Source organism: Cryptotermes secundus, unplaced genomic scaffold (assembly GCF_002891405.2).
Source record: "Cryptotermes secundus unplaced genomic scaffold, Csec_1.0 scaffold1500, whole genome shotgun sequence".
Taxonomy (NCBI): Eukaryota; Metazoa; Arthropoda; class Insecta; order Blattodea; family Kalotermitidae; genus Cryptotermes; species Cryptotermes secundus.
Genome location: NW_019742994.1, coordinates 593,283 through 608,172, shown reverse-complemented (window position 1 = coordinate 608,172; position 14,890 = coordinate 593,283). Strand labels below are relative to the sequence as shown.

The following is a 14,890-nucleotide window of genomic DNA, read 5'->3' as shown; positions in this document are numbered from 1 at the left end:
GGGCAGGTTTTCTCCGAATACTTAGGTTTTCCCTACCAATCTTCATTCCACCAATTTCTCCACAATCACCCTCGCCTATCATATGGGGCTGGTACAATAGGCCAGAAGTGGCCGCAGTACAAGGGACTTAGTCCCACTCCACTAGCAATAAAGAAATTTAAGAAGTGTGTATATATTTTGTTAATGTGTGAGAAGTTGCTAACCTGGTCCTTTTGTGCGCTGGTAAGTGGTAACAAATACTGACGTCACAATCGCACCTACATGTTGTGTATGGAATGCTACTGACTAGTCAACAGTCACAAACTTGGTACGATGAAATATTTCGAGGCTGAATCCGACAAAATTGAAAGAAGTCAGTATTTGTAATTAGGTAGTTTGTTAAGTTCCTTTCAAAATCAAATTAAATTCACTTACATATTTATTTGCATGCTTACTCAACAGCCGAAAAGCCAATTTAAAATAAGCACCAGTAAAAAGACGAAAAATGCAAACACACAAAAAAGAAAAAACAAAGCAACATATATCATTTAGAAAGTAACAATTAATTTGGTGCAATCATGCCGACAGCTTACCCGCTTAAGCGTGCAACAAAAATACGCGTTCAATGCTAGGCAGCGACTCAGTATAAACGTTCCAGCAACACGCAACAATAGGAGCTGTGTTCTCTTTGGGCCATGATACAAGTAGTTGCTAGATTACACATCTATTTAAACAATAGAAGAGATATTTTCTGTGTGGTCAGTACCACGGCTATAAAACTAGTTTCCAGAATAAATGGCAATCAGTGCTTCTGTGTGTGAGATTGTGGGTCGAGATTATTGGAAATTACGTGTGCTTTCGCATCGGTTGTAGCTGAACAGTGAAGACTGGAGTCTGCATCAGTCGCAATGTGAGTTGGACTTCGACTTGGACTTGGACTTGGACTTGGCAGTTAGTTGGGAGTTCGGACCAGGAGATTCCAGTCGTAGAGCGTATTTGAGAGAGAGAATTAGCACTGGAGGACTGGGTCGAAGAAGATTTCATAGTGATTTCAAGCGATCGTTCCTGTGTTAAAATCCGTTGACAGGGAACGGATAATGAAGACATTGTAAAGGCATAGCCATTGTTGAGATCAGAACAGTTACTGCTCAAACAATCTTGTTATATATCTAAGATAAAATTAAAATTGATTTTGAAGAAATAGGGTGAGAGGGTGTGGAGAGGATTCATCTGGCTCAGCATTAGGATCAATGCCACTGTCTTACCTCTCAACTGAACTTAACTGAATTCATTACAGAACAGGGATATTTCTCTGCGGGCAAAGCAGCCGAATAAGAAACCTGACTACTCATCTTTACAAAGTGTTGAGGTCAAGAATGTACGGAGCGTTACCTCCATTATCCCATACATCTTTATGGCATGTGATCAAGCAAGGCAAAGGTAAAGTTGTCCCTTGCATAATTATTTAATTACCACGCTATGAAAACGTACGTGGAAGTGGAGAAATAGCTTCAAATTTCTTGACTTCGGTAATAGTTGGAAGTGAGTGGTCAGTTTCACTCCCCGTCCGCTTTACCCCGGAGAAGAAGCAACCGGTTTCCATTGGATAGGAGACTGTGTGATACCAGAGCCGGTCTGGATGCTGTGGAGTAGAGAAAATCTCTTGTCCTTGCCTGAAATCGAACCCCGGATATCCTGCTCATAGCCGGTCACTATACTGGCTGAACAACTTCTTGGTATTCATTATAACGTACTGCTGAGATTGATACACTGAAAGGTGAGATGGGTAAGTTATTATCTGCCGGTGGTTTCATTTGGCGAAAGCACGTGTGACCGGTCAGGTACCGCACACCGCCCGCTGAGGCCTGCCTGTGAGCGCTACAGAAGCATGGCTGACAGCGCAGTGCACTTTCATGCTAACAGTACGGCCGAATGGAACACACTAGCAGCCGTAAGCTTACAGTGTGATTTCATTGCCGTGCTGTATGATGGACGAGCAGAGATATCGATCCTGGCAGTTCATTCTTATCTACAGCAGCCCACACCGCTCGCTCTGCCCTCACAAACATTTCCATTGCATCAGAAAGCTACACTACCAAATCAGCCGATTCCTTCGTATCAAACGTCTATACCTAATCGCTGTACATTGCAGATCGCTGTGGCCGCGCCGTCTAAGGCATGGTATGTCTTTGTTCGTTTGAGCACTGAAATCATGGGTTCGAACCGCACCGAAGGCATGGATGTCTGTTTGTCTTTATTCTGTTTTTGCGTTAGGCAGCTGCTTTCAGAGGGGCTGATCCCCGTCTAAGGAGTCATAGTGACTGTCTAATTTTTAAAAAATGTAGTGAAACTATCGTTTCAAGGATGCCTCATGCCCGCCCCGAGTGCTAGCAACAGGAAAATAATAAGGAGAAGAAGAAACTGTATTTTTGTCTGTCAAGATTTATGTCTCTATTTGTTTACATATATTACAGACGTTCTGAAAATTGTGTTTAAAATTAAGACTTGAATGAATGTATAAGGGGTGGCCCTTCTCGGCCCTTGCACCGCGACATAGAGTGATCTACTGTGCTTAACTTACTAGACTTGATATGGTCACAGAGTATGTAACGGGTTCAATATAATGAGCATGGAGATAATGAATTTGGAGATGCTCAAGAGATCTAGCACTTATTTTGTGAGAGTGGTCTAGCCCCGAGGCTTTATGTTCATTTTCATAAAAGGATTATTTTTTACGGTGACGAGATGTTAGCCCCACGCCCAACCCCCAAGCTGGAGGACCACCCCTTGTTGGCTGTCCGCGACTGCTTCCCTTCATAATTGGAGGGCGTCTCCTCCATCTGCAATCTGAGGACGCGCCATGCCGTGGTGACAAAGTACCCACACAACCTGGTCTCTGACCGTATGGGAGAAACGTAGACTGAGGGTGTTTGAGAACAGGGCGTTGAGAATATTTGGACCGAAGAGAAATGAAGTGACAGGAGGTTGGGGGACTGCTTACTGAAGAGCTTCATAACTTGTACTCTTCTCCAAGTATAATTAGAATGATCAAGTCAAGGAGGATGAGATGGGAAGGGCATGTAGCACGAATGCGGGAAAGGAGGAATGCATGTAAAATATTGGTGGGAATGCCGGAAGGAAGGAGACCAATGGGAAGACCGTGACTTAGGAGTGTGAACAATATTAAATTGGATCTTACAGATATAGAATGGGGTGATATGGACTGGATCAATCTGGCTCAGGATAGGGACAAGTGGAGGGCTCTTCTGAACACGGTAATGAACTCTCGTGTTCCATAAAATGCTGGGAAGTTCTTGGGTAGCTGCACAATTGGTAGCTTCTCAAGAAGGGCTGAACTCCATGAGTGAGTGAGTGAGTGAGTGAGTGGTCTAGCCCCTCGAAAGCAAACGTTCACCCACACTTACTCGATTTGTATTCTGGTATCAAAAAGCCACTATACTCAGTGTGTACTGAGAGCCCACTGGGAACCTAACATGAATACTAATACTACTATCGGTATGTAACTCTAACCCCTGTCAAGCTATACGGCATTAGAAATCAGAAGATTGTAATCTTCTGGGAGAATGGTCGTCTGGTATACAAAAATTTACAGGAACATACAATGCTATGATTGCAGAAATAATTACAACACATCATTCTAATATTTCCACAGAGTTTAATGAAACACAGCTGCATGAAACTTATGCCCATATATATATATATATATTAGAATTGACCACATCTCCTCTTCTAAATGGGGCAAATTTACTGTAAATTATATTGAATTTACTTTTAATATAATACGTTAGAAATATGCTGTGATATATCTCAAGAAATATTCAAGTCATCACGTAACAGCGTTTAAAAAGCAATTCTGAAGAAAATGAAACAGTCAAATATTTACTTATTAAAATATTCCACAAATTCTCTGCTTATTAGTACGTGCTGTGTGAATGAATATCTCAGAATGACGAAAAACCTGTCTCAATTTTTAATTTACACAGGAGTTAAACGAAGTTAATTATATTTAAAATAGTTCATGTGCAACTTCCATATAGGTTTCTACTTTATATGTTACCCTAATGGACTGCATACTATTATATATCCTACTAACAGGTGTTAATAGGAAGATGATTAAAACATCGTGGGAAATTATGGCACTTTCATTTTTCAAGTTTGTATTTTAGGAAAGGAAGGAGGAAGCATAAAAGTTCTTCTAAAAGTAAAGCAAATACCTGCAAGTTAGGTAAAAAATAAACAATTTCCATTTGTAATTTTCCTGATATGATTCAGGAATGCCTACCCAATTACTATGGAAAGGAAAACCAAACATAAGAGCTTTACTCACGTCTAGTTCTGCTCCGGGTGTGGTGAAGTTCCTAAATGGCGGAGTGCGTCCCTTCACGAACTGGAATAGTTTCTTGTCGTTCCTCAGCCATTCCACACGGTGAAGTTGCTCCAGACCTACACTGTACTCACACTGCAGGAGAGCAGAGCCACCTAGCGTCACGTATCGTGGCGCTCGCAACTCCACCGTGAACTGCAACATGGCCTCTGAAACAAGAGACAGTCGCCAAGCGTTGTCAGGAGGGAGAAGAGTCAAGGCAACTGCAGTATTTGAGCCGCATTATCACTAATGAAAGGTTGTGACGAGAGAGAAGAGCTAGGTGATACAAGAGTCTGCAGTATTTGAGTGGAACTGTGAATCGTGAAGCGAGAACACAAAATTTACCATCAACTTTACTATCTTCCTTCAAACAAGAGAAAACAGCTAAGCGTTGAGACGAGACAGAAGAGCCAAAGGATACAAAAGAGTACACTATTTGGGTGAAATTATTGCTAACGATAAACAGCACTGCACATGAACTATACTATCTCACTTGAAACCTTAAAGCTGACTTACCACCAACAATCTCACTGGACTAAAATCTAAAATACTGACATTTGACATAAATGAGAAATTTCGAGATTATGCTCCTCTGGGATATGGTGACGTGTACTTAACTAGTGGGTGTCAATATTTCGGAGGAACCTGTTGTCTTCATCTTGAGGATAACCTTCGCTTCGAGAATCTCATATCTCATACATAAACGTAAATTTCCTATCATCAGAGGAAGTTGTCTTTCGTAAGCAGTCTCGTGTCTCACAGTTTTACTCGGTATGTACCATGTTCAGAGTTGGGTGGTGTTCCAAAAGGTTTTATCCTCATGTGGTGATGTTATTGTCTTTCTGTAATAGTGGCCAATTCTCAAATTTCATGAGAACGATTTCAGTTATCTCTAACACAATGGTGCCGAAGTTGGGACGGTTCTATCAACTTGCTGAACAGTGCGCATCTTGAAGAGTACTGCCTTCTGAGATGTGAAGCCTTGTAGTCTGGTACACGGCGTCACAAACCAGAGCGCAGTATACTTTATGCTCACCACTGTGAGAACTTCAAGTATAAGGATCGAGATCTTAGCTTCAGCATCTGACAACTCAGCGTCCTACAGTCACTACGAACACTGTCCGGTCAGTGTGCGCCTGTCATACACAGAGCCACCGCCTCAGCCCTTTCCGCAAAGCGCTCAGCCGCTCAGGAGGGAGACACGGACGCATCGGACAAACAACACGCGGAAGGATATGTATGTGTAGCACTCTATGCATGTAACAGGAGACGGTCCATGGCTTTGTACGTGCGCTATCTGACTTTGTGGTATGTTATGTGGTTCTCGGTCTGTAACACTAGTTCTACCGTAATTACACATGTGGAAGATCTCTGTTCGAAACTGCGTCATCTGAAGGATAAAGATGTACCTTCATGCAGCCTTATCAGTAGAGAAAGGAGGATATGAGATGAAGGTCTGAGAGGGGTAAAGGATAGAAATATGTGTGTGAGGAAAGAAGATAATAAAGTAATTTGTGTTTATATGGAGAAGATTGCGCGAATTTGGTCATCTCCATTAATGACATAAATGATACCCTGTTTAACATCAACTATCTTTTCTCCTAACAAGAGCATCTACACTATGTGAAAACATATTAATCATAAAGTAACAGCAATTAAGAAAACTTGATGAAACAAAATCCGCTACAATATGCCTAATTGACTGCTGTGATGTTCTGCTTGCTGCCTTGAAAATCATCTATCTGCAGCGCTCAGAAGGGTGAATTTTGTTGTTCTTGATTATTCGGACATTAGCTCTTGAAATTAATCATGCTGATCTCTAAGGGCGGCCGCACATCAACTGCGTCAAGCCAAGCATCAAGACATGAGATAAAAGACAGTCTTGCTTCATTCGTGGGTGGTCAGCATGAAGCTGACGTCATGACTCAGACCGGTGTGCGGCGGTTTTCATAATTTCATTCGTTTCAACTGTGCCCTTTTCTTTGTGTCACGTCACAGACATCGTGTCTTCACTGTTACATGTCTTAGCGCATGCCTGTGTGCTGCATACCTAAGAGATATACAACGTTTTATTAAGAGTTCACGTATCTTGAATATAATTTTGTAGTTTATATTTTAAGCTTACTAATATGCTGATATATGTATCAGTGTACGTATATACAGTGTATATACAGAGTGTCCCAGGTGTTTGGTTCTATACTTCACGAGCGTACTGAGGATTCCCTACAGAACAACTTTGAAATAGGAACCCATGTCCGCAAGTGTAAAATAGCAGCGCTAGGGCGGCATTTAATATCATTTTGTTTAAACTTTAGCTTCAATGTTGAAGAGCATGCACAGGCATATTACCCCCTCCAAATTCTTAAGACTCGCCTGCTAGAGTAGATGTTGGAATTGGCGCCCTTCATTTTCATTGCATGCTTTACATCGACGAAAGAAACTTTGGCGCACCTTTTCAAATATTCCAGGTGTCTCACGGGTCACGTCACATGCAACAAATATTCTGGCCAACAGCTCGCATTCATTATCCACAGGCGTGTGGTAGATCAGGCATTTCACGTGGCCCCAGACGAAATGGTGCAGAGGTGTCAAGTCTGGGGATCGGGGTGGCCAAGGCACTGGGTCTCCTCTTCAATCAAGTGTTCGCCAATGATGCCCGCCCAGACATTGACAGAAAATTGCGCCGGACGGCAAACAACTACAGTAACGTTGGGGTTTTCGTCAGCCCAAACGTGGCTGTTTCGACAGTTGAACCAGCCATCCCTTGCAAACTGCGCTTTGTCTGTGAATTACACGTGATTCAGGAAGTTAGGCTGATGTAAACACTGGTTCAGTATCCACTGACAAAATTGAACTCGTGGTGCGAAGTCAGCTAGACCTACGCCGTGGACTCGCGTTGGATGACACGGATAAAGCTGTTGGTCGTGCAGGATCCTCCAAACACTTGAGTTTAATGTCCCCACAATCTTGGCAATGGCACGAGTGCTGGTGGATGGGTGTTCCTCTATGTAATGCAGTTCGACATTGAGGCGCAAAGTATAAACATAATGATATTAAATGCCGCCCTAGCGCTGCTACTTTACGTTTGCGGACATGGGTTCCTATTTCAAAGTTGTTCTATAGGGAACCCTCATTACGGTCCTAAAGTATGGCACCAAACTCATGGGACACCCTGTATATTTGGATATATTTCTAAAATGCCAGAGATATGACTTTCAGGTAAGAAAATTAATGCAAATCTCACCAAAAAGAGAACCATATTAAATGAAAAATTGGATTAAATATTCCTGTTACTAATTCGCCAATTTTAAGTTTTAAGTACGAGCAAAATATTCCAAGTTTTCTGGGTGGATCAGGAGTTGCAAGCCCTTAAATCTGCGTTTCTCTCTTCAGTCCAGTCTACAATTGATAAAGTCTTAAATATTCTAAGAGGAATACCGCGACGTTCAGAAATATTCATTAACAACAGCGCTCAGAGCTATAAAACGCATGCGCACTAATTCAATGGGCAGGTGCTGAGAATCCAGTCCACTCTTGCAAAATAAATCCACTCTAAACGCGAATGGATTAGAAAGTTACAATAGGTGTATTCTTCTTTAAGTTCATTGCTCAGTCACATTAACCACAACGCAAACAATTACAACAGTTATAAGCTCGTGAATGACGTCATTTACTAACTTCTCGTTATAGTAAGGTAACTCAAGTGACCCCAGAAACTTGTTTAGCAAATTGGTGAAGGGATCTTCCCAAGGCACACGCATTAGTTTCCAGCTCCGACAATACAATACGTACAAATTTACATGTACATATTGTCATGAGTGCGGGATTGGCGTGACTAATAATAATAGGTTCTTGATTTCAAGACTGGATTTAATGACACTTCTTTACAAGTCCAATTAATCATGACAGCTCACAATGCATGACTGTCCACGACTCGTTCCATTCGTTACTGGATTACGAGCGTCTTCTCTTCCGCTATGATGATGCCGAAGGACGAGTCATTGCTCACACACTGGAACTACCTTGAACGATGTCTGTCTGACGAATACGCCTTGGCGAATCTCTCATAAATCTCTGACTGCTTTGAGTTCACGAATGAACTCCATTTTATTAGTGCCAGGCGGCCCGAATATAAGCACCATGTCGAATTATTTGTTAATTTTCCTGTTATTCTGCTTCTTGTCACGGGAATGCCTTTGTTAATATTCGCTACCGCAAAAACAGGTGCTAGCTCGTATCCATAGAAATTCATGTAAATTATTTGTTGTCACGAAAGGTCACAGTTTTGACTGCGTTACCACGATAATATGTTTACCGAAGCGTTGTCTCGCAAATGGTCGTATTCTGTCAGAGCGTTTTACTGATAGAGTTCATTGACCGTACCTTACTCCGCGCCCAAATAATATCACAAATTATCCATAAAACCCTTGCATATTCACTCACTCGTGATGCAAAGGGGCATCGATCTAGTGACCTCGGATATACTGCTCCGTGGGCGAGTTAACGGAGAATTATAGCCAACGCAAGAATGTCAAGGCTATGGATGTGCAGATGCAGTAAATTGTCCTCTAGATTTCATTGTATTTGAGGAGCCCTGTTTTAACATAATCTATCCTCTTAGACTTCGCCACGTTTTCCTGACTAGCTTCTCGGTCTACCTGTCGCCAAATCAACATATTAAAGACGTTACGGTCGCAGTAATTCTCACAGTAATCCTGTCCGGTGGGGTTGAGACTGGGTCCATCTGGTACGCCGGTCACTAGTGGACCTATTGTACTAGACCCGGACGAAAGATATGCTTGGAGCATTTGGTGGAATAAGAATTGGCATGGAAAACTGAAGAACTCGATGGAATCTTACCTCAGCGCCACTTTGACCACTGCAAATTTCACGTGACCTGTTCTGGTATCAAACCAGGCTGTAAAGCCGGTGACTAACCGTCTAAGACATGTCGCTGCCAGTTCGTGTCTCTTCACTTACGGCGCAACAGTTCGTATTCGTGACGAGCACCTGTTTCGTGTCTCTTCAGTTGCGGTGCAACAGTTCGTATTTGTGACTAGCACCTGTCTCTTCAGTTGCTGTTCAACAGTTCGTATTTGTGACGAGCACCTGTTTCGTATCTCTTCAGTTGCGGTGCAACAGTTCGTATTTGTGACTAGCACCTGTTTCGTGTCTCTTCAGTTGCGGTGCAACAGTTCGTATTTGTGACTAGCACCTGTCTCTTCAGTTGCTGTTCAACAGTTCGTATTTGTGACGAGCACCTGTTTCGTATCTCTTCAGTTGCGGTGCAACAGTTCGTATTTGTGACTAGCACCTGTTTCGTGTCTCTTCAGTTGCGGTGCAACAGTTCGTATTTGTGACTAGCACCTGTCTCTTCAGTTGCTGTTCAACAGTTCGTATTTGTGACGAGCACCTGTTTCGTATCTCTTCAGTTGCGGTGCAACAGTTCGTATTTGTGACTAGCACCTGTTTCGTGTCTCTTCAGTTGCGGTGCAACAGTTCGTATTTGTGACTAGCACCTGTCTCTTCAGTTGCTGTTCAACAGTTCGTATTTGTGACGAGCACCTGTTTCGTATCTCTTCAGTTGCGGTGCAACAGTTCGTATTTGTGACTAGCACCTGTTTCGTGTCTCTTCAGTTGCGGTGCAACAGTTCGTATTTGTGACTAGCACCTGTCTCTTCAGTTGCTGTTCAACAGTTCGTATTTGTGACGAGCACCTGTTTCGTATCTCTTCAGTTGCGGTGCAACAGTTCGTATTTGTGACGAGCACCTGTTTCGTGTCTCTTCAGTTGCGGTGCAACAGTTCGTATTTGTGACTAGCACCTGTCTCTTCAGTTGCTGTTCAACAGTTCGTATTTGTGACGAGCACCTGTTTCGTATCTCTTCAGTTGCGGTGCAACAGTTCGTATTTGTGACGAGCACCTGTTTCGTGTCTCTTCAGTTGCGGCGCAACATTTCGTATTTGTGACTAGCACCTGTTTTCAGCCTTAACTGGGCGATCTGACTTTCAGTGTGACACGAGAACGTCTACATCTGACCTGCTTCACTGGCTGTCGGGAGAGCGCTGTAGAATTATTACCGTTGGAAACCAGGGCTGTATGTCCCAGACGCAGTAGCAGCGGAGTCCAGCCCATGCTAAAGACTGGTCCATCATTGCGTTACTGAGGGGGCAGAGTTCAAGTTCAATGAAATACTCACATTATACGTTCTCCCTACAGCCGAATCTGCACGAAGTGGTTGGTTACTACTTTCGCTAGGTGAATGATTGTGTATACTTCTAAGTGACAGCGGGCGAGGAAACCTTGCGAGAAAAAATCCCTGTTTCTAAAACTAATAATTAAGAAATCTAAGGTTCATTACGGCTGTTAACATGATTTTTTTTCCTTTGGCGCTACAGCCCTCATTTGGGCCTAGGCCTGCCTCCATGATACTCTCCGAACATGAACATCACTGACTTCTAATATCCATAACAACTAATAGTCAGTATACAATTATTTTTACCGGCAGAACACGCTTGAATTATGAGGTATGAAGTACTCAAGGAGGTGTACATAAATATTACTTCCGTCTGGGATATAACGTCGTCTATTCAGGTAGAAAAATACCAAAGTTCCAGAGAAAGAACAGAAGACACAAGCAGTAAGTTGCTCCGTACTAACTTTGCTAACTTTGCACCAGATTATGAAGCATCAGTCCAAAAAAGTCAATACTACTCCTACTTCAAATATACCAAAGTACACAATCGAAATATTAATAACTAAACCAGATATTAGATGTTTAATAGACGCGCCGAACAAAAGGCGGAAACGAACCAATTCAATTTTCTCATATCTAGTTGTAAATTACAGTAAATGAAAACAACGAATATGTGTCTTGGCCCGCTCAATCACTGAGATCATGGGTTCGAATCCCACTCGAAGAATGGATATTTGGCTTTGTTCTATGTTTCTGTTGTGTGTAGGCAGTGACCTTGCGATAGGGCTGATCGACCGCCCAAGGGGTCCTGCTAAATGTCTATGTGATTTATAATTTTATAATTAATTCTGAATGGTAACTCGCCAGGCAGCCTAATTCATCACGCTAGAAGAAAAAGTAGATTTATTAGAATGATTTTGATTGTCTGCGATCACATATTCACTCTGTCCCTATTTCGTACGAGAAATGAAAATATGGAGGAATATTACTAATTACTGGATATAACAGCCATGACAGCGAACAAGCCACATATACTAAATAAGTAGGCTAGCGTAGTTCAGTCTATTTTGTGGTAACACATACCGCCTAGCCATAGGATCGGTCTTCAGATATTTCTTTAAACAACATTCATTCACAAAAATGTATCACTTTCCATATTTTACCTCTAACACTTCTAGTGACTTTACACATAACAAACAACATCCGAAATATAGATTTTCGAAAACAATTTTTTGAGAACATCACACCATCAGCAGGCGAAATTATTGAAGAGAAGTGCACATTGTTCAAAGAGGTTTCCGTTGAGGGCAATTTGTTTCTCACTGTATGCTGCAAATGGAATCGAGCAAGTTGCCTACAATAACAGTCCGCCTCTCTGTCTAATGTTCACGCACCTTCTGCATACAACTTAAGAATCTCTGACCGAGGCTAAACTGAACCCCGATGCAGAAGGAGGTCGTGAGCATTTTGGCATTTTCGTGACGACCACCCAAGTCTGAGCAGAGAATTAATATGTATAGGTGGAAGGAACCGTAAACTTGGAAAAAGTGGCTAGCAACTACTAGGCTTACATTCTCTGGTTGCATCATGTACTGTAGTATCATGCGACGGTTTTATCAAGGAACATATCTGTACGTTTTGCGAGCATTTACGCAACTGCAGCGTTCGTTCGTACAATACTGTGTTCCGTCCCACTGAGTCTGCGCACACAAATGACCAGCGTAAGCCGCGAGAAACGGGTTAAAAAGCCTGTGAAGGACTCGCTACCTGGAGCTGGAAGGTTACGGATTATCTCATTGGTTCTTCTTTCCAATATGTGGAGCACCACTGAACAGTAAAAGCAATAATTTTTGTTTCATTTTTCAAAGTTTTAGCTGAACGAACACAGTTAGTATGAACGTTCTAACACTAGTAACTAGCTGATTAACTTACTCAATGGAGAAGAATCTTTCAGATGCAGATAGTGGCTCAGCTGGTCAGGAGTTTACAATCCTTATAATGGACCCGAAAATACATTTTTCTGTTCACAAGATGCTGTCACTGGACCTTATTCTTATCCATGCAAATACAATCCATACCTTCAACTTCCTACTTCTTCCGCACCAACTTTAATATTTTCCCCATCTATTTTCATTTTCCGCAAATTTTCATTTTTTTTTCCGACTGTAACACAATATATTGATGGAATATGATAATTTGCTAGGCAACGGTTTGGTAAACACCGCATAAAGGCTGGAGCAGACGTCCATTCCTGAGCAACGGCTCGGAAATCACGTTCCCTTTGCAACGAATAGCAACCAACAAGTCGTTGCTAGGTAGCAAGTTTCTAAATACATATTCCTCTGACAACAGGCAGAATAACTGTTAACTGTTCGAAGTAGTGCTACTTCGTAGGACTGTCAGGAAGTTATAAAAGAGTCTTAATTCAGTCGTAGGAGAGAGTCGTCAGACAGATGTGATTCGTAAGAGAGTTCAGTGAGTTCAATGTGTGAGCAGTGACTTGTTGACAGTTACAGAGAAGACGTTCATGGAGCAGCAAGGCATGGAGCGAGTCGTAAACAGTCATTGATAGTGAGCTGTCACAATTGGTTGTAACTGTATTGAAGAGCCAGCAAATCCAGTCATCGAAACCAGAACTCAGAACTCGCCGAACTCCTATACGTGACCATATTGTCACGTGTCGGGTGGTTACGCGAGACCAAAGTAACGGGTTCTAGTTCGGATGGTTGGATTTATTAGCACTTCGGGTACACTCTCTCCTTTAACTACAATTAAATACAGCGCTATGGCTGATTTACACGCTTTCGAGTTCACCGTTGCACACGCAATAAGATTCTCCGTCTACACTAGCCGTCTCCTGGCAACGGATCTCAACACAGAAACTAGCGCTTCAGATCTTCTTGCTAGTTCTCTTCAATCCTTCTGTACTCCATTGTCATGATCTGTACTCAACTAATCTTCAAAATTCACTACGGACACGCTCCATTCTCATCCTTGTACTCCCTCCCTGTTGAACTCTCCTGAACTCTTCACTAGTACAAACTAAAACAGGTTTTCGTTATATAGGCCCTGCGCTGACAACAAAGAAAACAAGTCACGTGATAGCTGTCTCGCTAGTCCATTGGCGCGCTGACTGTTGCCAAGCAACGAGCTATGACCATTCGTCCTATTTTTGTTGCGCAAATTACGGGGTGTTTATTTAGCCATTGCCTGGCAATTCGTTGACATGTCACAATATGAACTTCTAGTCTCAATTGGACGAACTGAAACTGCTTCGTAATTTGAAATATCTTCTTGCCCGCTTTTTAATCTCACGATAATCTATTAATTATGGGTAGGAAAGACAGTTACAACACAGAGGACCAGCCATTCTTTACGCGCGACTTAATAGGGAAATTCCTATTTTCGTTTGCGTGTCCGCATAGCATATAGCAAATTCGGCAGACATTACCATATAATCTCCTATGTCATGTCTCCGATTCTTGTTTTAATAGAAAACCATTGTTTGCAGTTCCTCTCCGTCACACAGGCTTTGCTTCGCTCTGATCAGGTCTCGAACGAGAAGTGTTACAAAGAGACACTTGTTCTACAAGTTACCGGCTGTAATGTAGTTAGGGCTCCCGTCAATAGATGGCGTTCATAATTATACTGTGTGAACCCTCTGTCTCGTGACAGGTACAATAATGGGGCAGTCTTCCAGTAACATCGCCCTTTGTAGTTAGATAGTCTATTCAATTACGATTACGTGATGTAATCCACGGCGATTAAAACTTGATGCTTCTAGTGTCGGCTCTCCTCTGTGTCCTGAGTTACTGAAGAGAATTCATGTCACTGCTGCAATCTTCCGAGAAACAGACAGAACGGCCAACACTACCAACTTACTTCATATTTACATTTTCTTACTGTTGTATGACTGCGTTTATGTTTAAGTTGGACAAAAGTTATAAAAGAAAAAGAAACACAAAACTTATGTCTTAATGCGAACTTACAAAAGCACGAAGAGAGTATATAAATATGAAAATAAAAATAATTATAATGTTATGGGAGGGCAATATATTCTCTTACCGAAATAAAAATTAAATTAAACTCTAACACACATGGCAAAAGAACTGAAATATTTCTTAATATTGTTACGTGTATGAGTTAATATAGACGGGGTTTGAATTTATTTAGCTCTTACTGAACGTAACTATAACTCAGTACTACAGTCTCACTGAGTTACACATTCCAAAGATCACTGTAACCATCACTCACACACGGAGCTGAGCCCTTCTTGAGAAAATGCAAATTGTGCAGTTACTTAAGAACTTAGCAGCATTTTATGGAACC

The 14,890-nt window shown here is 42.0% G+C and overlaps 1 protein-coding gene across 1 annotated transcript in view; it reads right to left on the bottom strand.

Annotated features, from left to right (window-relative positions):
• Nucleotides 1–14,890, bottom strand: part of LOC111873675 — a 613,974-nt gene that overhangs the window by 90,919 nt on the left and 508,165 nt on the right. The window contains exon 2 of the mRNA XM_023868593.2: nucleotides 4,328–4,533. Coding sequence (XP_023724361.1) covers nucleotides 4,328–4,533 — 206 coding nt within the window. The remainder of the gene's footprint in view (nucleotides 1–4,327; nucleotides 4,534–14,890) is intronic.